The sequence below is a fragment of the Haliaeetus leucocephalus genome, unplaced genomic scaffold, assembly GCF_000737465.1.
Source record: "Haliaeetus leucocephalus isolate CR32 unplaced genomic scaffold, Haliaeetus_leucocephalus-4.0 Scaffold0, whole genome shotgun sequence".
Classification (NCBI taxonomy): domain Eukaryota; kingdom Metazoa; phylum Chordata; class Aves; order Accipitriformes; family Accipitridae; genus Haliaeetus; species Haliaeetus leucocephalus.
The window spans coordinates 3,974,158-4,001,754 of record NW_010972436.1 but is presented as its reverse complement, the minus strand read 5'-3'; the positions used below and the strand labels follow the sequence as shown (position 1 = coordinate 4,001,754).

Sequence of the window (27,597 nt, the reverse complement as noted above, 5' to 3'; positions counted from 1 at the left end):
GAACATTAGTTCTTTCCACTTCCCTTTGCTAACTGTTGGCTTCAGTGTGTTTGAAAGAAGCATCTATCTTGTGTGGGCTCACAGAAGCTGTTGTACTGCTAATAGAGTGTTTGCATATATTATATTGCTTTCTGCAGTTTACACAGAAAAAAAAAAGGTCCAGTACTACTGCATAATCACGGATGTTCCTTTATACTTTCTAATGGTTTTGACAAAAAAATATGTTTGCAAATTTTGGAGATTTACATTCATTGAGAATTTCTCCAGAGGTGTAAAACATACACTGTGTTAGTAGCCACAGCTTTTAGGTGGTCTATCAGTTGAAAGGATGGGTTAAATATCTGTTTTCAAGTGTGACTTTTTATACAGTTTTTGAAGGTGTTTTTCACTGCATAAGTTGAATAATTGTCTACTTCCTGATTTACTCTTGCTGCCAATTAAGAGTATTCATTTGTTGTATTTCAGAACCCGTCTTGAAGAATTAAGAATGTTTTTGGAGAATGAGACCTGGGAACTGTGTCCTGTTAAATCAAGCTTTAGTATTCTGCAGCTTCATGTATGTTCTGTGAATAACACATACAAATGTAGTAATGGTTTAATGGCTAAGAGTCCAGGTGTTCTGAGAAGTAGTAAGATCCATGAACTACTGTGCAAATGTTTTTAATGGCTGCTAAAACCCCCTAAATTTCACTTCATGATATTGGAAACTTAAGATTCAAGTGCTTTCAAAACGGTAGTATTCCTGTTTCAGGCAAGTAGAGATTTACAGAAGATGCTAAAGTTGTAAGCGTAATGTTAGCCTTTAATTTCATGTTTTAATGTGCTGTTAATATATCAGTTTTCCATTTCTAAATTATTTATCTGAGAGTAAGATCCTAAAAGTTGAGTGCCTAAAAGTAGTCACATGAGCGCTCGCTAGCTTGTACCAATTCTGGCACTGTTTCTGGAGACATAGGTCACAGTGGGTCATTTGGAAAGGAGAAAAAAAAAAAAAAAGTTAATTCTTCTGTGGTGAAGTCCAACTGAAAGCAAGTACTTGGTGTGCTCACCTGCTGTCCTAAACTGATTTTTGTGAAGTTTAGCATGTGGTGGGTGAATTTCACCTGTTTTGCCAAATGAAATGTGGATGCTTATGATTAAAGCTATCACAAGTGCAAAAATGGATGTAGCTGAGCAATCTCAAGCAAAAGACAATTTTGCAGCTTCTGTAGAGCTAACTGTAAAAGTAAGCAAGAGGCTACTGCGACAGTGAGAGCACAGAGGGAAGAGGAAGGAGGACCCTCAGTAGCATCCAGCAGCAAAAGAAATAGTATTTTTAGTAGAGAAATGGGATTATAAATCCATACATATTGCTCAAGGGACTGGAGCAGCAGAAAATGGCAGAAAGTAACTGATTCATGTAAACAAACAGAAATCTAACATTGCAGTCCTTCTAGCTGCATACGCTTTGATCTTTAAACCTTTAGATAAATGATAATGTACATTTTGCCATTTATGAAGATCAATAGCTAGAGTTTAATAGATAAAATTGATAGGTCAACTGAGATAAGTCAAGGTTTTGTAGAAAAAAATGTCTAAAATCATACCTTATGTGCCCTACTTAGTCCATATAATTGCAGAAGTCTGTGTACTCAGCCGGTCATCAGAAACTTCATGTGCCATGGGTTTGAAAAGTAATAAATTTTGAAAAGTAATAAATTTTGAAAAGAACATTTTAAAAATAAAATATTAAGAAAAAAAATTCATCTTTAGTGAATTACTAGGTAACTTGTGTAAAGAAAACTACATTTTTTGATAGAATTTAGGTCTTGTTTTATCTCCTAATTTCTGTGAAATAAAAAAATCCACTTAGCTTTCACGTAGTTTTAGACAGTGAATACTTTCAGAATGCAGGAGATGTATTGCATGTCATAGCCAAAACCTGGTAAAATTAGAAAGACAAGCAGTATAAGATTGCCAATTTCAAGGTTAACTTGAGCCAGCATGAAAAGCATGTTTAAATAGGCCGCAAGCTTTGGCTGAAAGTTTTTTGTATCAGGTTAATTGTCCACAAGTTTGTTGTTATGCTCTGTTTTTATGGAACTGGAGTCATAATAATACGGAAACTGTCTTGTTGGTGATTAAAATTGTACTTTATTTCTATTAATAGGAATTTAAGTTCATGGAGCAGTCACGTTCCCCATCTGTGTCACCTAGTAAACAGCCTGCTTCAGCAATTTCAACAACAGTAACGTTATTTGAGCAGTACTGTAATGGAGGAAACCCATTTGAAATTCAGGCCGACAGCAAAGATGATGAGACAGAAGACGTGCTAGCTTCCAATGGGGTATGGAGTATTTCAGGAAAAAAAAAAGGAAAAGCAAATCTTGCTCTCAGTAAATGATGATTTATTTTGTGTATCAGTGGTGGCAAAATGTCTTAGTACAAGGATCAGTTAACTGCAGTACTGTGTAAAATCACAAGCCACTTCTTTAATTAGGTAGGTTGCTTTGGTTGCTTTGCTTTTAACCATGCCAGAGAGCCAGGCATCCTGTTTAAAGTTCAATTTGTTTTGCAGTGGATCAATTTATTTTTTTTTTTTTCTGCTGCAGTCAAGTGTTTCTGAAGGCTAGCAATACATGTTTGACCTAAATTAGTATTTTTCCAGGGGTTTAAATTAGCTTTCTTTGTGGAAGCAATTTTGTCATTTTAGGACTGGCTTTCTGGCTTCTCAGGAAAGAATCACTGTGGGTTGCTCCTTCCGTTGTATTTGTTCACACCTACGTGATTTGTGATGGATTATCTGATGTTTGTTAGGCAGTTTTTAATTGTAATTCAAGTGCTCAGGACATCTGCTTTACGGTGGGATCTACTATAAAACTGAAAAATAACTTTGTGTATTTTTTTTCAGAATGCTGTCAAAATCTAGCAGTGTCAAATATATTTTAATGTAAAACTTCGTACCATTCTCGTAAATACTACATTAGCATATTTTTGTTACAGCTTTTGCTCTTGTTTATCCCTTTGAATAATGTTTTCTTGGGCTTTTTTTTTGTGATAAGGTTGGGTTTAGTTTTTTGTTTAAGGTTAGTTAATCCAGCCATCACACTAATGGCTTTCTCATTTTCAGCTTCCTCTTGTATTCCCTGTGGAACTTGAGTTGCAGAGCAGCTTGAGCAGCTTGATCTGTATCTGACACACCTGAGTGTGATGCTGCAGTGCCTTGCCTTCTGTGGGCAATGCTGCAATCTCTTTCCTACTGTGTCAGTTGAAGAGAAAGTACAGTTGATTGGCATAAAATATTGTTGCATTGTGCTTAAAGGAAGCTGCTCAAAAGCCAGTTTCCTGGTGGTAGTTCTTCCTTCTGTCAAGTAATAGAGCAGAATATATGTCCTGCCTTTTTCATATCAGCAAGCTGAGAAGAGTTGCATGGTTATTACTGTTAGACTTACATGTAGACTCCAAATGAGTGTGTTAAGCAAAGAAGAATGCACTGCAGGGCGTGCTGAAAACTGCAGAATTCCATGGTACTTTGTAGAAACCCATTCTGAAACAAAGCTTTTGGGGAATCTGGGCAACCATTTGGTAGATATTTGCTAAAATGATCCTTAGTGAAATAAGGATTAGTGATGATACCAAGAGTACTCTTGAAGTTTTCAAAATGAAATCTCCCTCTACTGAAAAGTTCATTTCAGACTTTTGTATATGTTTGTGAGTAGTTTTGCTTTTTAGAAGATTTTTTTGAAGGACTAGAAAATTAACTTAACTTTGGGGGTTGTTTGGTTCTTGGTTGTTTTTTTTTTTACCCCAAGACACCTTTCTTCTGAAGGTTTGACTCTGTAACAAATGTATAGAGCCATCATGACATGCACTGTGAGTGCAGAAATACATCTCAAATATTGCAGGATATTTTTTGCAACCATTTGCATGTAGAATAATTAGGAAGGTGTGAAATTATTTTACAAAGATGATGTTAACTGGAGCTACTGAGACTGGATAACATCTTAATAATAAAAAAGAGTAATTGTTGGAACGTGATTTCCATCTCCTCTGATTCCTTACAGGTTGCTGCTGGCAAATGAATGCAGACACTGTCCCCATATTTTTGTGCAGTGACTTGTAAGCAGAATACTTAGACTTGTAGAAGGCTAGAATTGTCTTCATTTCTTGACTATGGATATGTTGAGGAATTTTCTTTCTGTCTTCACACTTGTGTGAGATATGAAAACTTTGCACACAAGTTAGAACAGAGCTGCTTCATTCTTCCCAATTTTAACATTTTACCCTTCAGAATCTGTTTCTCCTAGCTCAAGTAAAATTTAAATGACATCAGCTTCCTCTGGACTAAGCTTTTGCTTCTATAATCATGAAATCATTTGATGAAAAAGTTAGGTAGCAAATGCTGATGAACCTGTTGGAGATACTGTTTTGTTGGCTCTTGCCAGCCTGAAGCATCACACTGCTGCCAAGCAGACTGCTATCAGTAATACTCTCTTCGGTCTTCAGCTGTATTTTTTTTTTTCCCCTGTTCTCCAATGAAGAACCTATTTGGAGGATTAATAGAGCTTAAAAGAAAAAAAAAGCTTTCGCTTTCTGTACAAATACAGTGTTTCAAGTACAAAGTCTGCATGCAGTGACAGTTACACAGGAATTGTCATATTATGTGAGACCAGTGGTGGTTCTCTTACAGCATCCTGCTTCTGGTAGTGGTTAGCACAGACACTGCAGGCCTGTGAGAGGTTAATTGGTCCTGCAAGTCTTACTGGGACACTTTGTAACCTGCATAAGTTACAAAACGTAAATGTGTGGGATGGTTTTCCTTTATTCCTTCCAGTATTCTCTTGAGAAAAAGGCAAGAAAGCCACCTTCACTCCAGAATGATGTTCTTTATCGTAATGGAGTAATATCCTTATCCAGGTAGTTATCTGTTATCTTTGTTGCCTTATTACCACAGGGAGTCAATGAATTTGACCATCTAATCATCCTGGCTAAAAACGTCTCTTTATTCTGAATTTGTCTCTAGCCATTGGAAAAAGTCTTTCTGTATGTAAAGGTTACTGCTCATATATTGGTTGTTCACTGCTGTCTCTTTTTTGAAGGTGTGTGAGGCTTAATCCCAGCCAGAGCTGAAGCTAGTTAAAACAGTAAGGATTAGTTCGTTGCTAAGGGATTGCCCCATTCTTTGCACGTAGGTGCTGCGATCACTGCAAGCACCGTGGTGGAGATGGCATTCTAGTAAATCACTGCCAGGATGCCCTATGCCTTCTCTGGTGGGGCTGAGAGCGGCTGCCTCAGCGGTTCAGCAGTGGCAGGCTGTGGTTCTGGTAAAATAAGCTAGAGGGAGTCATGATCCCATCAATTACCAATAGGCTGATGTGTCACACGTGTAGCAAAGTCCATGTTGTGGTTTCCCCGTCTTTAATTTTGAACAGTGTCCCATTTGGTAGGCTTGCACATTGTCAGGGACTTTCAAGGCTGGCTGTACTGTCCTCTTTTTTTAAAGCTGTGTGCCAATTTAGTGTTCTTTATTAGTGAAAGCTTAATATATTTTAAATTTGTAAAATCTGATTTTGTGCCTGGTGAGGAGCTATAATGAACTTTGGCTTTCCTCTAACACCAGAGGGACAGAATGTTCTGTGTGGAAAAAGTGAAATATCAATGATGTGATTTATTATGCATTTTTCTTGTGAAATATAGGTTAGATTTACAGTCATTCATATTATAAAATAGTGGCTTTTTAACCTTAAATGTAGTAGTATGGAGAGAACTTAGGAACAGTGTATAGAACTATCTTTTTTCTTTTTTTTTTTTTAAACTAAAATACAAAGTTAAGTTTCCGTTTGCCTAATGTAACTTAAAATTGATTATGGAGGATGATACTTTTGATTTTTCTTCCCTCCTTGTGGAAATCAGTTGTTGTGAATATTTCCTTTGTTTGACATGTTTCTACCAATGCTGTATATAAACAGGTTTATTTCATATGATAACTTCAGTTTTAATGCATTGGAAAATGGGAACTAACTGCTTTTAATACTGAAAGATGTTGAAGAAGGTAAAGAATCATACTGAGACTGTGGATGAGGGTGTTCAACAATGCTAAGGCGGCACTTACTTGATTTTCATCAGTGTATTTGGCTGTTAACTCAGTCACTGTAAGGATAAAATCCTTTCCAAAATATTTGTGAGCCAGGGAAGTATTATGCACATTTACACAGAGAATTGAGGCACAGGGTAAGTTAACTAACTTGTTGGTAGTTGTACAGGACATCTAACCTGGCTGGTATTACAACCAAGGTTTCTTGTGACCCAAGTAAGTATGGTGACCAGGTGACCATCCTACCTTCCCTTTTCATATTTTTCATCTCCTCTCTCCTTTACCAGCTGTTCCAAAGCACTGACACATAGAACGAACTCTTGGTTTAAAAAAAAAAGAAAAAAGTTACACCTATTTGGTTATCCTGTACATAGAAACAGAAATAACTTGCTTAGGTAATGTGCAATAACATTTCTACAAAGGTTTTAGGTTTTGGTTTCTTGACTGACCAGTTAAGGTGGAGGCACATTTTAGCACTTAAAATTGAAATTATTTCAGATGGAGGTTGCAAAATTTTGTTTCCAGAGAATGCAGACATGTTTCCAGATATTTCACGAAATGGCATGACAAGGACATAAGCAATTGATTTACTTGTCAAATGATCTGTAGGATGGTAAGAACTGTCAGAGCTTATTTTGAGAATTTTAAAGTCTTTTTAACTCCTTAGTTGGTGCAGCTCTGGGCAACTGAAAACAGGCCTCTGGGTCCAGTTACCTCAGCTCTGTATCTTGAGCTTCCATGAGATGCTTTTTTCTGTAGCTCCGTAAAATATCTTTGTTGCAATACAGTTAACTTACAGTTTTGTAACACTCTTCAATTTTGATGAATCTTATCATCGTCCTGTGGGTTTGGGCCGATTGCCTAAACACTTGTGAACTGATTATTGCTATGAGATACCTGAATTCCTTTTAGCACTTTAAAATTTTACTGCAGACTGTGCATATTCAAAATGGATTTATAAGGTGTCTTCAGGTTGAGGTCACTATTTAATAGTTGTTAGTTACTTACTGCATACTTTAAAATGCAGATATTTTTATGTCATTAAATAACTTTTCCAGCTCATTAATAGTATTAGATTGAGGAGACTTAGTAAAGTATTTTTCCAAGTTAAAAAAAAAAAATTCTCAAAATTCTCTTAAACTGTAATGTTAAGACAGTTAATATGTCTACCATCAGATTCCTATATCAATATGCATTGTACTTAACAATTTGTAGTCAATTTATCATTTTATTTTCACTGGATTTTAATTGAATTGGCATGTCATTTTTTGTATGTTAATACATAATAAGTGGTGGTAATTTTCCATGCTAATATTCCAGCCAAGTTAGTTAAACTATGATTCTTTGTCCTTAATCAAACCTGAACTCAGCTAATTTTTGAAATAAACTGCTGCTTTCGTTATATGTTTCCTTTGTCTGAAATGTTCATGAAGCAGAAATTTTGCTTGTGAGTGCTAATGATCAGAACATTTCTTTTTAGTCTGTGTCTCATACTATGGGTTTTTTTCTATCTGAGCTGTTTTTGCTTTGAATTTGTTTGTACTGTGGGCCTCTTGCTTTTATAATATACTGCTTTCATAGTACTAGGCTTTAAAAGCCTCCATAGCTTGGGGCTGGGGCCGGCAATTGCCACGCATGACTGAAAAAATATATTTCCTAGTGAATTTTGGATGATTGAGAGACTGGCATTACTTTCGTGTATCTTCCTTGGTTTCACCTCTGGAGAACGGTTGTATCCTTTAAAACCCTGCCATTTCTTAAGGATCCTGGAACCAGACCTTGTTTGTCATATGTCATTATTGACTCCTTTGATAAAATGGCTTCGGAGCAGTGAACATGTTAAGGAAAAGCTAAAAGGAAAAGTATTGTGTACTCTCTTCAAGTGCAAGTGCATTGTGCAGCCTGATGGATATGCTTAATGTTGTGATAGCTGCGTAGGTGTTCAGGAAAAAGGGTTATATCCCAGAGCATCAAGTATTTGTTTTCCTTTTAATCTTTTCTGGGTTAAGAAATTCACTTTGTGAAAAAAATTATTTCACTATTTATGAAGTGTTTAAAGCACCTATACTACAGAGCAACCTAGAACACTTGAAAAAGAGACTGACATTAAAGATTGCTTTTAATTGGAGTGAAAAAAGATTGCAAATTTGAGGTGTTTAAAAAAAATAAATCCCAGTTGTACACTTCTAATATGTATGTGTAGCTTCATAATTACAAAAAGCATTTATTATCTGTATTTGTGAATAGTATTTCTCCACGTAACTCATACTCTAGAAATAATAATACATGGCTACCATGGAAATCCTATATTGTATTATATGTGCTGTAGCCTGTGTTGCTCATTTTTTTCCAGACATCACTTGTTAGGCTCAAACCTTCCATCCTTGAATTGAAAATAATTCTCTTGCGATCTTTGAAATGCAATTCAGCAATTGAACAGTGAAACAGTTTCAAAAAATTAAAAATGCAGCTGAGTGTTTGGAGGCACTAGTTGTCTGTAACTACTTGAGCTTCTTATTCTTCAAAAGGTGCAATTAACATCAAATGTTCCTCAGTATAAGAAGTCTCAAGGCAGGTATACATGGTTAATTTATCTACACATGCACATTTTTCATAGAGTTATTCTGGAATAATTTGTGGCATTTGTGACAAATGAAGCAAATGGTGCATGAGGCTTTCTTCCATCAAAGAAGAATTGTTTCTCTCATAATGAGATAAATATTTCAAATATTTGGATCTTGGCCTTTAACTAGATAAAGGATGGCATATGTTTCAAAACAAAACAAACCCAAGAACCAGCACATGCAAATAAATAGAAGCATTTCCCAAACACCTAATCAAGTTTTCTGAGAAAGCAAGGGGAAAAAACCCAACCTTTAAATCTAGCCCCCACTGATTTATTCCACCAATACCATTGAGTTATCTCATTAGAGTGTTTCTTAGAATAATATAGTGTGCTGTGGTTTTGGGTTTTGTTGTAGTTTTTGTCTTCCTCTATGAGGAAAGGTGTATCAATTTGGGTTGCAGAATCCTGTTCTTTACTTGCTCTGCAGTTTTTGTTTGTTCCATGTACAGTGCAAAGTTTATAGGTACAGAACATACAGATATATATGAAGTTACTGTTCTTGCTGTTGATGTAGATAGAACAGCATACAGCTGAAGAAAATAAGTGTAGAAAAATTAGTGAGAAAAAAAAAATACATGGTAATAGTAGCCATGAGAAATACTTATATTTTTGTAGTAGCATTTGACTGCTTATTATTCTTGAAGTGTTTATGCTTAGTCAAAATCACATTGGTCTCTTAACAGGTTAAGTGGTTGACTCCGTAGTAGAAATTTCTTTTGTAGTGTACTAAAATCAATTTTACAAACAACTGCAAGTTGGTTTTTTGGTGATGGTTGTTTTTTTTTTAAAATAAAGTGTATGGTATAAATAAGTATTTTTTCGAAGCAGTAGTTTAGTCCTTCTTGCATTAATAATTAAAGATTGTGTAGTGCCAGGTTTCTTTGGTTTATTGCCACCATATGAATGAATTTTGAGGTTTTATTACTGTTTTTCCATATTGTAAAGCAAATAATAAAAGCTGAGATACATGGGTACTCGATACAGCAACAACAAAGCAAAAAAAATTATCAGTAGCTGGGAGGAATAGGATGATGCAAATATTTACTCTTAATCAACATCTGAGAATAGAAGTTTGTTTAGAAATTCACTTACAAATAGCTTTGTATAATTTGCCTGCTGCATTTTTAATGAACATTGTCAGCAGCCTTTCAACCAGCAAAGTTATTTGTATCCTGATCAAGGTAAAAGCCAAGAAGTGACCAAAATGCTACGTTAAATGAGTGACAATATTATAAGGAAAATAATGGCAGTAATTTTTTTTTTCTTAACAGTATGAATCAGATGAACAAGAAAAAAGTGCATATCAAGAGTATGATAGCGACAGTGATGTTCCTGAAGAGTTGAAAAGAGATTATGTGGATGAGCAGACAGGAGATGCCCCTGTGAAAAGGTAGGTAAACTGTATGAGTCCTTGGTCTCATTTACCTGCTTTTCATCTCAGTACTCTAATTAGTTCATTTTCTGTTTAATCTATACTCTACAACAATGGAATAATAATCAAATAATCTTTATGCTACCTGCACAGTTAGAAAGGCTCACCAGTTAGATCTCCGGAATGGGGAGGAATGTTAAACTGCTCATCATTATTGCAGAAAGAAACTTTGGAAAGCAAGATTTTGAAGGAGGATGAAGGCTCTCTGAAGCAGGTAGTGGAGAACTGATTAGCAAGCATTAGATGTTAACTGAAGACTCTTCTACAACTGCTCTTGTGCATATGTATAGTTTCTGTTGTGTCAAAAGCAGTTGTTTGTCTACAAACGGCTTGAGGCTTCAGCTTCTGCTTTTGCAGAACTACAGTAAACTTTTACAGATTAAAAAAAAAATTAAATTCTACCATAGCTTGAAGGCAGTCACTTGGGATTTTAAATTCTCTTTTGCTTTAAGAATAAACACGCACACACACACACACGTGAATATGCATATTCTCTTTTGAAAAAAAAATATATATTATATATATTCATATAAACAAAAGTGAACTCTGTAGCATTTAAAAGGATCTGAAACACAAATTTCTGTCTACGACACTGTACTACTTAGATGTCCATTCAGACTTTGTGAAGCAGGCTAACATTTGTATGTAGAGGATTGCAGAAGAACTAGAAAGCCATCACTTGGGTCAAAGCAGAGGAATGTTTTTTTACAAAATAACTTTTCAGGATAAAATACTGTTAGCGTGATTTCATAAGATGAATCACACGGACTACTTCATTTCAAAGAAGTGATGGAGATATTGATAAAAATTACTTGGAACAAACCACAGTCACTGTCCATAGCTTTGTGCTGTGAAATTGAAGCATTCTGAATTTTTGGAAGAATATCATTTTGAGGTATAGCAGCTGGCAGAAGGTTTCACTTATAGAATCATAGAATATCTTGAGTTGGAAGGGATCCATAAAGATCGTTGAGTGCAAATCCCTGCTTCTCGCAGGACTATGGTTTATGAAAAAATTAATGTCTTTTTAGTTTCATCTTCCTCAAAATTGTTTCCATTTCCAGACAGTCATTTTCAGCTGTAGCTTACTAGTCTGCCCCTGTTTTGTTGTGACTTGTGTTGTTTTCATTTTCTTTACTTCATGAACTATGAACTTGAGTCAGAGTGCTTAAAATGATTGCTGAGGCCAGACAGAGGCCTGCAGAACTCAAGACTTGGACTACAATTCAGAAACTCCTTTCTCTAGCACAATTTTATGTAAATTAAGCCAGGTGTCTCTAAACGTTAGAATCCTAACCCAGTTACGCTTTGGCATAAATAAAATACTGCGCTGGAAGACATACTGTCATGTGAAAGAAGTGGGGAGGAAGGAGTTCTTTTCTACTAAATTTTATTTGTATGTCCTTGAATATAATAGGCAGTCACATTTGGTGTATTTTGTTTTGTTTTCTTTAAAGTGTTTCTCGAGAAACTCTGAGGAGCAGAAAGAGATCAGATTATAACCTCAATAAAGTGAATGCACCTATCCTAACAAACACTACGCTGAATGTAATAAGGCTTGTTGGTACGTAGAACAATTGTAGTTTTTTATATGTGTTTTTTATTTTAATGCAAATCTTTGGATTATAGCAAATATGGATTTTAAGGCTTTTAAAAACATACCTAGTTGGGGTCTATTGCCACTTTTTGAAAATGTTAATAGAACAGAAATAAAGCACTAAACCAAAATATTTTTTAATTAGACAAATTTGATTATATCTTGTGAGTTATTCTTACTTTGAAAATTAATCTGCGTGCATATAGTGATTTTAACCAATAATGGTGGATTATTTGTCTAAAATATTGAATGCATAAAAACAGTGAAGATAGAAAGGAAATAGATTAATGTTTTATGTTGCTAATGTGTCTTAGTGGATTAAATGCTTCATTTTCAAGTAGTATAGTTACAAAAGTAAGAACTTAAAGATTGGGGGGGGTTTGCCCTTTCATTACTCAAATTCTTACACCCAGAATAACTATTTTTACTACATAGTAGACAACTAGAAGAAAAGTGCCTTCCTGTACTGCTAATTTCAGTAATTGGAATGCATCCTAGTAAGCCCCAGGGAGTTTAGGGAATCTCTATCCTTGGAGGTGATCAAGACATTACTGGACAAGCCCCTGAGCAACCTCATCTCCTTAGACCTGCTCTGAGCAGGAGGTTGCACTAGATGACCCCTGGAGGTCCTTTCTAGCCAAAAGTTTTCTGTGAAAACAGCCCCCTTCAATTCTAGGTGTAATGTGATTGATTTTTTGTGATCATGACTTCCATTTGATTATCTAGATAATTGTATGATAGCAATTTTCTGCTACTGACTTTCATTTTGTTTACAGAGAAGGGGGAAGTAACTACCTAAAGTTATCAGGGTAGGCAGAAGAGAGGAATTTTGTATGTATTATACTAATGAAGTTTGTATTCAGTGTTTATGTGCTTCGAAATGATTGTGGTACTTCAGAGTAAGCTGTTTTTAAAAGACTACCTGACACCTGGTTAGTACCTTTTTGCTGTCTTAGAGGGTAGCATATAAATCAGAAATTAGTTTTCTAAACCTTTTTTTCAGGTATTTTTTTTCCTCTTGGAGTATCTACAATATAGACCTGAAATAAGAACTGAGATTATTCTGTCATAACTTTTCTGGTATTGATCTGTGAGTTAGGTTGGCGAGATTTATTTGCTACCTTCCAGTATAAAGTTTTGCCCTAAGAAATTTTAGGATTCAATCTAGAAATCACACATGGCACTTTATGCAAACCACCCGGTCTTCCCCCACCTCTGCCCCTGACCCCTTGTCCTAACACAGTGTGCGAGTAGGTGGAGCTGTAGTTCTAGTTTTCCAATTTCACATAAGGAGTCTTTAGATTCGTGCATTCTGGCCATAATCCTGAACTTAAACATTACTTTCAAAGCTCATATATATGCTTTTTTCCCCTTCTGGAATTATGCTTAATTTTCAATTTTTCTGCTATTGGGGCTGTTTTATATTGTTTCTGTAATGACTGATAATAGCGTTATTTGGAACATGGAATTGGAAAGGGACCTCCTGCAGCCCCTGCTACAGGAAGACATGTCATTTAGTACTGCCTATAAATATGCTTGTTTCGAGCTCCATCTTAAAAATACTACTGTTTTTGTTCCCACCACTCTATCTAATAGGAATTCTATTCCAGAAGTCTTATCAACCTAACGGTTAAAAAAATAAAATAAGAAATTGTCCACCTATTTTCTGCCCACTTGATCTTACGCCAAAATAAACTTTTAGGTTTAACAGATTGTCTTGTTCTTTGATGCATACTGCTCTGCTGTTTTAAAGAAAGCAATCCTATTTCTTCTCAGTCTTTGATTTGCTAAATGAAATGTGCCAAGCTTTTTAATATCCTCTGTATTTATCTGCCAGAAGCTTAAGTCCCCTACTTTCTTACCAGTTCTTTTTCTGCTCTTGTTACAAACTTATCAAAATCATGTGCAGTACTTTGCATGAAATTTCACTCCGTTGTGTCACTGTTGTATCGCAGCAACCTGGTCACAAGTTGTCTCCCTTTTGCACCTCTTCGCATTTTTCACAGCTTCGTTGTACTGGCAGTTCATTCCATCTGTAATGAGCTTGTACAGCCAGCAGGTCCTTTGCTTTCCCAGTTTTTTTCCAAGGGATGACCTGCTAGTTTATAGTAGAAAGATGCATGTTTTTAATTAATTGGTCCCCAAATGCACAGCTTTACTTTTTGTACTACTGAATTTCATCCAATTTTTATTACAGCAGTCGTCAAGGTCCTCCAGTTCCTCCTGTACATTATGTCAATCCTTTTCTGTTTTGATGGTGCCTCCTTATTTTTTTCCATTATCACACTCTTATTTTTGTGCCAGTGTCATTCATGAAAATACTAAAGACGATGCCAGTTGCTGGGAACTCTACTAGTAGCTTTTCCAGATACCTCCCTTTTCAACACACTCCATTCTGTCTTCTCTTTTATTAAACCCTTACTCATTTAAAAAACTCGAGCTTCACTTGTTTGCTGTGCAATATTGTTAAATTAATACTTTCACTAAATCCCAGGTAGATGAAATGTATTGTGTCCTTTGTCTAGAAAATCATGTAGGTTCACTAACAAGAATAGGTATCTTAGTCTGGTACAGTTCACTTCTGGTAGATCCATGATTTATTTTATCTTAATTTTGCCTCTGTATTTCAGCTTCTGTCACTTCTGTACTTTCTTCAAAACTAGATCTGAAGTCCTGCATCCTACAAATTAAAGCAATAGATCAATAGCTGCCTGGATGACTGTTTTCCCTCTTCTTGAATATGTTTTTATTTGCTGTTTTTCAGTCATAGCGGTACAACCCATGTCTCAACTGCTTATTGCACATACAGGTTATTACACTGATTACCTGAGTGGTGATTTCATGTCCATTTTTTATTATGCCCTGATTCCTTCGCTCCTGTAGCCTAACTGTTTTAAGGTCTTTTCCAGCTCATTCTCAGTGTGGCTGAAGGTGGCCAGTTCAGTGCTATTAGTCACCCTGTTCCTGTTCTCCTCACTTTTCTCACTGTCAGTATCATTTTCCCCAATGAAAATCAAGGCAAACTATTCATTCTTGCTTTTGGGCTGTCTTGTTTGTCTACAATCTCTGTCCTGTCACGTCCCCCCCTGTTTGGTTTGCTTTTGTTAGTCTTCTGTAATTGGAAAACTCCTGATTTTTACCATCTTTGAAAAATTTAGTTTTGGCAAGACTTTTGGTACTTCTAGCTCGTAATGCAACTTCCTGAGCATATAGGTCTGGTTTTGCCCTTTGTCCTTGTCCTAGTCATTCTTTGCTTCTAGTTTCTTTGCAGTTTCTCATGTTTCTAATACGCAATGACCCCGCCTCACTTCTACCTTACTTTGTATCTTTTTTTGAGGAATACCTACCACTTGATATCATAAATGAAACAAGATTTTTTTTGCACCATGTTTCTCTTAGACATAAACTGCATATTACACCTCTGCCACAGAAGTTGAAAATGCCTTCATCTTTTGTCATGACTTTTGGCCTTAGCATACAAATATTTCATTCACTACTTCTAGGCAGCATCCCCAGGGGCATTAGACACATTTCTTTAACTAGTGGTTAATGACTACAGAAACAAGAAACAAATAAGATAGCACTCTTTAGACACACTATTGGATTTATTAGTTTTTCCTCCCTTCTTGTCTCCCCTCTTGTCTCTTGAATCCCTATTAAACGTGAAGATGAGCATGTTGTTGCTTGGCAGATTTGGCTGTGCGGGATGCTAGGTTGTAGGAGATCCAGGTATGATCCACTGCCCTGGATTTTCCCCCTGCAGACAGGAATGCTGTGGAACATGCCCATCTTTTAACAGCAGTCTCTGCTGATGCCATGGAAGGCTCAGTTTGTCTCGCACTGTTTCAGATTTTTGGATAGGAAAATGCCACAGTACTTAACACTAATTTCAAGTAGTATAACTGAGATGATTATCTAGAATCCCTTCATTATCAATAGAAAACTGTAGGTAACTCCAGAAGATGGTAGAGTTTGTTGGCTGTCCTGGATGTCTTTGCCTGCATGTCATCTCATAGATATCTTAGCACTTGTCTTGTGCTGCTTGCCCTCTGCACAGGAGATCTAGGCAACCAGTATGGGCTAAGGGTCTAGTTTTTAGATGAAGTTGGACAAAGTGAATTGCATATGCAAGCCCAGTGGTGTGGCACCTCAAAAAATGAGCAGGGGCCTAATGTAATACAGGGGACGCTATAGATGTGTCCTATCTACAGAGAGCCTGTACTCTATTTTAAAGTTCTGCTCCTTGAAAATAAGGCTGTATTTTAAGAGACGTTTGTTTTGGTGGCAGTAATGGGAGTACTTCAGTGGTTTTTGACCCTGCTATAATTTGTCACTGATATTCCTGCCTACTGTATGTTGCATCAGCATGACTTCTAGTAGATCTAGATCAGCTCCCTGATCTTAGTTAAAAACAAATAATAAAGGAATCTAGGTTTAATAAGGGAGTGAGATGAAGATGCAGATTTAAGTTGCCCAATCAAGTAACGGAAATTGTTGCCTCACTTTTTAGGAATGTTATGCAAGTACTAGTACTCACTGAATGAGTATAATGGTGCTCATAACCCATTTTGAACTATTTCTGTGTGCTGTATGCTTTCTATGGAGGATAGATGAATAAAACAAAGTGTAGCTTAATATTTATAAACTACATAAATGAGTTGCCTTGTATAACTGAAGTGGGACCTGCTATAACTTTGTTTAATTTGAATTTCAAGTGAACAGCTCAATTTATCTGGTTTTACTAAAGTTAATAAACCGGGTAATTATTTCTCTGTCTCCAGTATAAAGTAACCATTAGATTAATTTATAAGGTTAATTTTTTCCTGTCAAGCCATTGTGTGTTGGCTTAAAATGTATAGGAAGAATGAACCTGTGTTAAATTTGTATGGAATATTTTGACCTAGGTCCTATACATCAACAAGAATAATTGATGACTATGCCATTGTATATATTGATTGGGTGATTTCTTATTTTAATTAATAATGCTGGGGTTTTTTAATGCCTTTTTTTGGCCTTGTCATGGTTTAACCCCAGCAACTAAGCACCACGTAGCCGCTCACTCACTTCCCCCCCGACCCAGTGGGATGGGGGAGAGAATTGGAGGAAAAGAAAAAGTAAAACTTGTGGGCTGAGATAAGAACAGTTTAATAGAACAAAAAAGAAGAAACTAATAATGATAATAATAACAATAATAAAGCGACAATAATATTAATAAAAGGATTGGAATATACAAGTGATGCACAATGCAATTGCTCACCACCCGCTGACCGATGCCCAGTTAGTCCGTGAGCGGCGATTCCTCCCAGCCCCACTCTCTTCCAGTTTATATACTAGACATGACGTCACATGTTATGGAATATCCCTTTAGCCAGTTTGGGTCAGCTGCTCTGGCTGTGTCCCCTCCCAACTTCTTGTGCCCCTCCAGCCTTCTTGCTGGCTGGGCATGAGAAGCTGAAAAATCCTTGACTTAGTCTAAACACTACTTAGCAACAACTGAAAACATCAGTGTGTTATCAACTTTCTTCTCATACTGAACCCAAAACATAGCACTATACCAGCTACTAGGAAGACAATTAACTCTATCCCAGCCGAAGTCAGGATGGGCCTCATTTTTGCTTTTGTTGTAAATAGTTTTGGGGAGGAAACTCTGATACTTTGCTTGCTTGAAAACTCATTAACTTTTAAGATAATAATAATGGTGATGACAGATCTCACAGCAGAAATCTTGTAGCTGAAGTAAGTGATCGGTCAAACAGCATGGAACCTCATGGGACTTAAAAAAGCCTAAATCATACAATCTTTCAAAATTATATATTTACAATGGGCTTTCCACTTTTTCCTTCAAAGTGGTGATTTAGCTCCTAATGTATGTGGTAGGAAGCTGCATGTCTGGTATTGTGAGACTCCCTAGGAAATTATTTAACTAATGACCACAGATAAACTAAAACTCAAATATGTATTATTCAAGAGGTTGTGTATTTATTTACCTTTTTGGTTTTAGTGATCAGTTTTATATAGGTTAGTCTGATAGAGAGTACTCTCTACTTACTGTCTTTAAGGATGAAAGAAGAGCTGGAAATAATACTTCAAAAGAAACCTAGCAAATGTTCAGCAGTTTTGGGTATTAATGGAGAGCCTCTAAAAAGTTAAGCTACTTTGAGTTGCTGAAACTCTTAAGTGGTTTTTTCAAGTATTTCTGGAAGTTTCTAGCATGGCGTGGATTTGGGCTGTTAGTGCTGTTTGGAAATGTTCTCATATACCCCTTTTTTACCCAAAATAGGAACTTTAGTGCAACTAAGTAACAATGTATAGAAGTTAAAAGTTGGCGTCCTCTTAGCGAGAGGAACTAGGAGGAAATGTTCTTGGAACACTTGTTGTGTCAAGATGCTGAGTGATGTAGTAATAGAGAAATGTTCTTGGCATCAGAAGATTTTTATAGGGACAGTACTTGGGCAGTGTACGGTGTGTAGCCCTTTGGAAAAGTGTAAGATACTGCCCAAGAGATTACCTTGAATATTTACGCCAGCTGCAGAGATACTTGGAAATCTAACTGTCCAGAATGTGACACATCACCCGTATATCGTGTATGGATTGCAGGCGAGTTTAAAAATGTGTTTATCACAGAGTAAGTGGAAAAAATCAGCCTATGGCAATACAGAATGTTCGGATAGCACATACGAAGGTGATAGCTGCTTTGATTAGGGTACCATCCTTTCCCAAACATCTGAAAATTTCCATATTGGGCTGTGCTGGAATTGGCTGCATTTGGTTTTCCCTTTTGGAATACAAATAGAATTTTTTAAGTCTGCTTTTCAGTTTGTTCATAATGCTGTGGGTCGAAACATTAATAATTAAGCATAGAATTAACAATTGGGTTAAACTGCCAAATGTTAAGTATTGTAACCTGTGTCAAATCTCCAAAAATAACAAAATATATGGTTGTGTGTGTTAGCAAACTGGGACATGGATGCATAGTATTCAAGCAGGGAGTCTATGTTAGATAGAAACCTGGAAAGTAGTGATGTCAGGTTATTGCTTGATTCTTACCATAGTGCTATATCATTTTACCATGTATGTAGTTGTATCATGTAATTGTCAGATTAATGTTGTCTTTACTGACCTACACAAGTAATTGCTTTAAAAAATTCAAATAACTCCCCTTGATACTGAAAGCTAATTTAGTTTCTTTGTTATTCAATTTCTCTGCTTAAAACAACATTTTCTGTATAGATTAGTAAATTACTTTGGACACAGCATTAACTTGAAAAACAGTGTTGACTACAGGAAAAAAAAATTATTTTAGCACACTCATGGAATTTTTTTCCAACCTGTCACATCAAAACTTGTCCGGAATATGACAATTTGTTAAATGATCTGCTATATCCTACATGTTGGGTGGACTGTATTTACGTTTTGGTTCAAAAATTGCTGTCTGTTACTATAATAATCCAAAGCTTATTATATATTCTTTATGTTTTTAAGACACTAATAGGGCAAGCAGTATGTCATTTTTGAGCTAGCCAGCAGGAAATGTAGGGTCTCTGCAATACGAGGGTTTTCATTAAGTACGCTTGCTTGTGTGACCCTATGAAAAGAGCCATGCCCTATGCGAAAAATGAAATAACTAAAAACTAAAGGCCCTGTGAACTAGACCTGCAGGGAAAAATTTCTTTCCAAGTCCAAATCCTGTGATCAGTTTGACTCAGCTAACATATAGATGAAGGTCCCCAGTTGTGGTATGTGGGTTTTTTTAATTCTTTAAATTTTTATTTTCCTAAGTCAAATGCACAACAACAGAGAATATGAAGGAAGAGAAGGAATTATTCTTCTCCTTGGATGTGCCAGGGTCCTGGCATCCTCCTTTTCTGTCAATCTGTCCCTCTAGAAACTTTTCAGACATACATCTTAAAACTATTTGCATTTCTTACCTCAGGATAAAAAGGAAGGAGAGCAGGAAATGCTATGTCACTGATGCAAAAAAAAATTATTCCTAGAGTTGTTGGGTGAAATCCAATTTTGGGCCTATCGTTTTTATACTGTGCTTTTCTATATCTTGAAAAATATCCGTATGTGCGTATATAAACGCACACTAATGCGTAAAATCTTCAGTGGCTCTATATGTCATTTGCCAGACACTATTTTAGGGGATTATTATTTTTTGGCTAAATGAAGCTGAAACTTGCAGAGGATCCAGAAGGTCGTATATTTTGAATTTGGTACCGGAAGGCCAAGAATGGTTCCAGGCATTTTGATATGTATTAGTATCCACATTTGGAGAAGTCTCGAGGCATTTGTGGTGTCTTAGTCATCTTATTTAACTTTGTTTTTAAATCTCCCAATCTCTAAAATATTACTAAGTTGTTCTTAATCAATGTGCAAGGCTAAATAATAAACTTTGTAAAGCTGGTTTTGAGTTTGTCAAACTCGGCACTGTTTTTGTAGCACTTGTGCTGAGGAAACTGATCTTCTGTATTTAATTTTTAAGGGAAATACATGCAGATGATGAATATTCTGAAACCAATTGCGTTTGATGTGATCCACTTTATGTCCCAGCTCTTCGATTACTATCTGTATGCGGTCTATACATTTTTTGGCCGAAATGACACGGTAGGTGGAAACATTATTCATTTCCAGGTATCACTGTACACACACAACGAGAATACAGAGATTTCTTTAATTAAAATACTACCTAATATGTAATCACCAGAAAAACTAGTGGCAACAGAACGGATCCGAATGTAGGAATAAGAAAAGGCTGATTAGATCAGCAATAAAGTAAATAAGTGCTGGGAGCATCATTATCACTGGAACATGAATCCTATTATGTTTTAAATAGATTCTGTACTCTCTTTTCCAGCAGTATTTTGAAAAGGAGGAAACACAACATGAAATACCTAAAAGTAGTGGCAGGAAGTGGGGAGCAACGGAGCAGTCTGCAGAAGGAGGGTGGTGGTTTGGAGACTAGAGAGTATGAGGTGATTTAATTTTCCTATATGTTTCCCTAACTTAGATAAGAATAGCAAAAGGAAGAGGAAGAGGGGACCATGAAAGTTAAGTAGTAACTCAGGCTCAAGAGGCTTGAAATAGGCTTTTTCATATCTACTGTTCTTCTGTCAAACTAACTGCATTAATGAAAACAAGGCGGTTTTTGAGTGATCTTGTAGCTGAAATAAATGCTTGTTGGCAATGTCTGTACATAACATAGATCAACTTTAAACAGAATTGTCTTAAAGCATTTATGAATAGCTGTGCGTAAAAACAATTTTCTCCTCTCGTGGCCCCTAAATTACTCCACAAGTAATAATATCGTGGGGTTCCAAATGCATCATCATCTGCTGGCAAATTGTAATGGATTTTCAGACTCAACATATGGTTCTAAATGGTTTTGAGCTGTTCTCTTTGGCAGGACAAATGTACTTGCAGTTTGTTTGTGTTTAGAAGATGGGTGGTTTTTTCATGGTGGTTTTTTTGTTTGTTTGTTTTTTGTAAAGATAATTATTTCCATTGGCTTAGTCAGCTGCTCTGGTATTCAACTTGTGTTGCATTTATTTTTATTTTTTTGCACCTCCCATTTTGTGTTTTTAAAGCCCATACAGAGTTCCTCACTCTCTACTTCTAACAGAGAACAGCACAGTGCTAGGCAGGTAAACATTATAGCAGATGGCTGGTAAAATTATGATGTTTCTGTAGTGTGCCTGATTTTTGTTTTGATAGATGATTTTTCCATGGGAAGCATAATGCTTACAAAGGGTCTATGAATGTAATAAACCCTCTTGTAATGCTGCTTAAATGTCCTCACTCCCCATAGTGTTTATAAACCTTTAGAAAGTAGAGATGGGTGATGGTATGTGACTTAGACCAAGAGCGTTCCTGTTTTATTTTTATTTACAAAATAGCATCAAATGGGATTCTTAAAAGTATGCTGGTAATATAACTTCTTAAATGGTTGAAATTCTTTGTGAATATTGTGCTTCTGTTGTATGTGTGAGTTAGTACACATGTAAGGAGTGTGATTAATTGTACAGAGTTCATTGCCAGTTCAGTGAAAACCAAGGATTTAAGATATACATGTTGAATTCTACGTCTGGTCATGATGCTAAGTCATTGCTCTTTCCAGACCTCTTTAGAATGGTTATCCTATGTGTAGTCAGTATTTGGCTTTCTTCATTGCCAAAAGTTGCACACCGTTGTAACCAGAATTGCTCTTTCAAAACCTTTGTGATTTGTGGGATGCAAGTTAAGGAGGCCTTTCCTCCTTATCTCAAGTTATGGAGCAACCTAACATGAAATTAAAAGGAATTGCCTATATTTAATATCTACTCACTAAAGTTTAAGACATTCATGAACATGTCACAGAATAGTCTTCCTTAGCAGAATATATTTAAGGTGAGTTTAAATTTTTTTTGACAAGACATTATAATAATTTGTAAACCAATGGCCATTGTTATGGAAAACAATTTTTTTAAATTTATTTTTTTTTTAACTTTAAGGGGCTATGTAGAATTGGTGATGAGTAAAATTATTCTGTAAATTGTCTAATGATCTGCTTACTAGCCTTAATAGGTCATCAATTTGTGGAATTTAAATATATACCATTTTGCATATAGAAATAGCAAAAACTTCCATGAAGCAAAGCAGTTGTACTGATGAGTCACATGTTCTGTTTGAAGTCGTGAGCTTCTGTCCTTGTGGAAAAATGCTGAGCAACAGTCTTTTGGGGGGTTATTTGTTTGTTTGTTTGTCATGTTCCCCCCCCTCCCCCTCCCTTACATACAGATGCACAGTTCTGATTTCAGGCTGTAACTGGTTGCCTGATAAATCTGAAGTTCTCAATATGTAATGTTTTATGGAAATTTAAGTTTGTTTTTACATTCCTTTTCATTCAGATATGTTTTAAATGTGAAATTGCCTGTTTTTAGAAAGAAATATATCATTATAGCATAAGTAAGTGAAAGTTACTGATAGCTATTGAAAGTTAGTAATTGAAGGACAGGAAGAGAAAGAATTAGTGGCATGGTGCAGATGCAAATTTATTAAAATGAAATTTAATGGCTGAAACTTGCAAATACATTTCTTAGTGGTTTTTTTTTCTTTAAGAAGGGTATTTTTTCTGTTTGTTCTTACCTTAACAGGGAGAATAGCCAGTCTTGAATTTGCAGTCCTTATGGCCATATCTTGAAAAACTACTATGTGATGTTAACAAGGAAAAAAAGATAATTTGGAGAATTAAGTGGGTGTTTCTTAAAGGAAAAAAGTTATTTTCTTTTTCACCCATATACCTGCAAAATCAAAGGCAGTTCAGAACTGATATTTCTACAGTAAAAATGTGAAGAAAATTACAAATTATTTTTGTGAAAAAGCTTACTTCACCTGTGGAAAAACAAAGCCATGAACACTTCTTTTTATCAAATATGGACACTAGATTATGATTTATGGCTCCTAGATCAGGTTCTAGATTTCAGCAGAGTGTACTTCCTGTGGGAATTCAGCTCAGATGTAATTTCATTGAATATGTAGGAGAATTGGGGCAGATGGACATCTTCAGTTAGAAATGTTAGATTCAGTAAACGGAGACCCAAATTATACCATTTTGTATATAAAAGGAGCGGAGGAGATGACATGAACTTGAACACTTCCTTCCCTGATTTAGTGCACTGAAAGGAAGACTAATAATACAGCGTGCAACACTGCTCTAAATATTGTTCAGTAAATTGCCTTTTGGTGTGAATCACATACCAGAACTGTATTCAAATACTTACAGATTCTTGACATAAATGTGTGTTTCTTAGCTGTCCCATTTCCACCTCCTTTTTTGTGTTAGTTTGTTCTTTGTTTTTTGAATTGAAAGTAGAGGATAAGTAGCTACAATAATTATGCACGTCAAATCAGACCCTCAGCTGGTGTAATTCATTGTATTTACCAGGAAGTAAGTGTAGCTATATTGATTTATCCCAGCTGAACATCTGCCCCATAATACCTCTGAGCCGTGAGCATGAAGATGGCACATTTCTCAGGTAGATCTTTATAAGCGTTAAGTAATAATGACTGTTTTATAAAGATCAGTGGATATAATTTTACATATGCAGATTAGGTATTTAATAAGGAATTGCAAGAAATTTTATAGCTTGAGAGAGAAGTCAAGACCATTTGGCTTGGGTGTGGTGTGCATGCATGTCACGGTGGGGGCATCATGGTGCACCATTCTCTGCTCATGGCCCAAATGAGAAAATCCAGGGTCCTGCACCCAAATACAGTATTATAACAATAAAGGATACTGGTTACTTATTGGTATGAATGGTAAGCTGTCATCTTCATGAAAGGTACTCAGGTCATTCTTCACACTAGTGCAGTGCTGAGTGCTGTGACCTCTGTTGATTTTCTTTTCATTTTGTATGGTTGTGATCATGTGCTAAAACTTTAATGTAAGTAAATTGTAGCTAGTGTTTACAAACTGAAATATTGCTGTATCACTGTAAAGTTTAAACCAATGAATTTTTCCTCCCCAACTTAAATAGAATGTATTTCTTCCAGTTTGAATCAACAGGACTGGGCCTCAGCAGCAGCAGATTACGTACCACACTGAACAGAATCCAGGAGAGTCTGATTGATCTGGTAAGTACCTCAATTTTGTTAATGCTCAGTGGAATAGAGGTCTGTGTAGGAAATTTAGGAATTGCATTTCATTGTGGCTTTCCGATTTTTAACTCTCTTCATATTCGGTGTCTGTAATGACAAAGGCTTAGTTTCATGGCGTATCATGATATAAATAAATATCATTATTGTATGAAATCACTTGTTTCTAATGTGCTCAAAACTAGTTCAATAGGTTTTGCTAGATTTAACAACAGAATTGTGTATTTAAATCTTATAATGTATTATGGTTCATGTAATAAAGAGAGACATTCCAGTATTATCCTTATTAAATGAGATGGTTTATAAAAAAGAAAACAAACCAACACAATAGATGACTCATTTTTCTTCAGTAAAAGAAAAGCAAAACACTAAGCCATCCTGAAGATCATTCACCCTGCAAGATAATAGAAGTAGTATACTAAGTCCTTTGTTAAGTCATTTCTGAATTGTGGGGAATTTTCCCCGATATATTTTATAGACTATATCCTAGTGGGCACTTCATGAGTTATTTTCAAAATGTGAAAAGTAAATATGCTGCTTGTGTCACACTGGTAGTAGATTACTGTCCTTTACATCACATTACAAAGGGTAAACAGGAGACTTCAGATAGATTTTGTGGATTCAACTGAGCAGCAGAGTTTATAAAGAAATATTGTTAAGAACTATGCAAAAATGGAGATTTGAAGTTCTTTTTTTCCACCTAAATATAAACCCCTTGAAACATTATGAAGATGTTTCCTAAGAGTATCATAAATGGCTTGTGTAGTAGTTAATACCCCAGATGCTGCAGGGAGGATTTATTTTCTAAGTCTTGTACCTTAGAAAGAAGTAGAAGACAGATGCTCTACTCTGACTTTCACAAGCATTTGGCACTCCGTAGAATTGTATTTTTGCCTTTTTAATTCCTTGAAGTATTATATTGAATCCTAAACTGTTCTTTCAGTCGAGCTTCATAAAGGGGTTTGGGGCCATTTCTTATAGAGTCAGTAGAGGGAGCATAAGATAACTAATAACCCCAGGCCTCTACAAAATAGAAGAAGGCTGGCCATATTGATATTCATCTCAAAGGCAGTGTATTAAAAAAGAAAAAATAATGCTAGGAAGATCTTGCAAATGAATCAGTTAAAGATTATGGAAAAATGGCAAGTTATGGAATGAATTTTTTAAACTTACTCTGTAGTCACAGTCCCTGACAGTGCTTTACAGCCTTGAATTTTTTTCATGAGTCAAAATAATGTTTGAAAAATCATTTCTAGGAGTAAATTGGAAGAATAATAGCCCTTCTTTTTCTTCCTCAGTCATTTAATGGTGCTGTTACAGATAATGTTAGTGTCAATTGAAATTAATAGCTATGTTCTAGGTAAGATTTGAAAGGAGGAAGAAATCTTAGCTAACTGCTGTTAACTTTAAGGCATTCCATGAGGTTTATTAATATCTTGTGAACTTAGGCTGGTCTTAAACTATAAATGGAAATTTTCTTACTTTTTGATTCATGAGGAAGAAAATGTCTTCTGGGTATTTTTATTGTTTGTTTATTTTTAAGAGTTTGTGAAAGTAGAGATTAATCTTTACTGTGTCATAAAATGGGTATTTCTCATGATTGTATGGACTGTTCTGGACTGCTGTCAAAATTCTCCTCTCTTATCTTAGATTATTGTAAATTGCTTTCTGAAAATATTCATGTTTGTGTTGTGGGGTTCAGTCTCATGGCCTGTTGGGAATTTTGTTTTTTTGCATTGTCTTCTATTCATGGTAACTTTATTAAGGGCTATAATTTCTGTTGCATTTCAGTTCCTTATGGCAGCACCTTTCAATATTTTATTTTCATAAAGATAGTCGGAATCTGATAGTTCTAAATCTGTGACTAAGGCTCTGCCAGAATTTCATGTAGATCAGAATAGTTCCTCTAAGCTGTCAGTGCCTGCGAAGGTTGAGCTCTATGATCTATGTCAAGATTCTGTAGTAGTTTAGACTGGATCATTCCTAGCTTTCTTCTTGGACTTTGTCCATTCCTTTTTTGAGATACCAAGTGGATGAAGGCCTATTTACTCTATATTTCTTGTTAGGAGTTAGAGGAATAATTTGAGGATTTAAAGGCCATCTTCTCCTGCTTTTTGTAGACTTTTTGTAGTTTCTGTTTGTGATTGAATTAATGCTATCTAGTTTATACCAGATACCTTTTTAGGATACTACTTTTATTATTATTCAGCTGAATTTTAAGCTTCCTTTGTGAAGAAAAAAGCAAAGTGGAAGGGGGGATGTTCTACTTCGGCAAGGTAAAGCTGAGCTGCACTTAAAGTTCTTTCTTGCATCTTTGTAGCATCTTCAGTGTGAAGAGCATGGAGGTCGATTGGAGGCATTCTCTGTAGCTCCTTATGGAGCTGCTCTATTAAGTTTCTTTTTCCCTATTATTACAGTGCAAGAAGTGTCTGCCCTTTGAATATGTACTGTACCTACAGTATACCAATCATAATTGAGAAAGAAGTACTGTCCTGGTTTTCATTTGGACCACTTAGAGACAAAGAGTTGGGTTTCTGACTCACGGCCACTGAGGAAAAAGGCTGCAGCAATTTAAAGTGTTTCCTCTCCTCTTCCCTGCATCCCTCCTCATGCATCGCATACCCCCTACTTCTGCTGGAGGGTCCTTGTCCCCTCTAGGCAGTGTTCAACTGTAGCTGAATCACATCTCCACTTTTTCACAATCTAATACTTCATAGCAAAGCCAGCTGTACTTTATAAACTGCAGCAAGTCCCCCTGCAGTTTAGATTAATGTTTTAGACTGTGTACAGGAAATAGCTGAGATATGAACATGTGTTCAGTCATGTTAACTCCACCCCAGGGCAATAATGTGACACCTTATCTGTGATACGTATTATTCAATGTCCGTATGCTGCTCCTACACTGACACAATAGTAAAATTATAGTAAACAAAAGAACCTTACCACTTCAGTTGGAAGTAAAAGTGCCCCTCCTCCTCGTATTTATGATACAAAACCATATTTGTAATTTGGATGGGGTTTTTTTGATTTGGATGTTCCGTATGATGACAATAATGAAGCGACTTTTATGATGACAATGATGAAGGGACTTAACTCTTTACGACTCTTACTCTTAACTCTTTACAACTTAACTTAAAATGTCACAAGATTGAGCAAGTATGTTCTTTAGGTGCTACTGCTTTAAATATGCTTCCTATTTAAAACTGTTATAAATACACCAGTAATGAGGTTTTGTC

At 35.9% G+C, this 27,597-nt stretch overlaps 1 protein-coding gene across 9 annotated transcripts in view; it reads left to right on the top strand.

Annotated features, from left to right (window-relative positions):
- Positions 1-27,597, top strand: part of CCDC132 (coiled-coil domain containing 132) — a 99,810-nt gene that overhangs the window by 53,035 nt on the left and 19,178 nt on the right. For 5 of the 9 annotated variants that reach the window (XM_010570136.1, XM_010570218.1, XM_010570477.1 and 2 more), the window contains exons 17-22: positions 466-556; positions 2,150-2,326; positions 9,971-10,089; positions 11,589-11,695; positions 20,214-20,335; positions 24,260-24,340. In XM_010570136.1, the coding sequence (XP_010568438.1) occupies positions 466-556; positions 2,150-2,326; positions 9,971-10,089; positions 11,589-11,695; positions 20,214-20,335; positions 24,260-24,340 (697 nt within the window). Of the gene's footprint in view, positions 1-465; positions 557-2,149; positions 2,327-3,109; positions 3,243-4,043; positions 4,099-9,970; positions 10,090-11,588; positions 11,696-20,213; positions 20,336-24,259; positions 24,341-27,597 lie in introns of those variants that run through there. The other 4 variants (XR_774548.1, XM_010570302.1, XR_774551.1 and 1 more) reach the window with 4 other exon arrangements.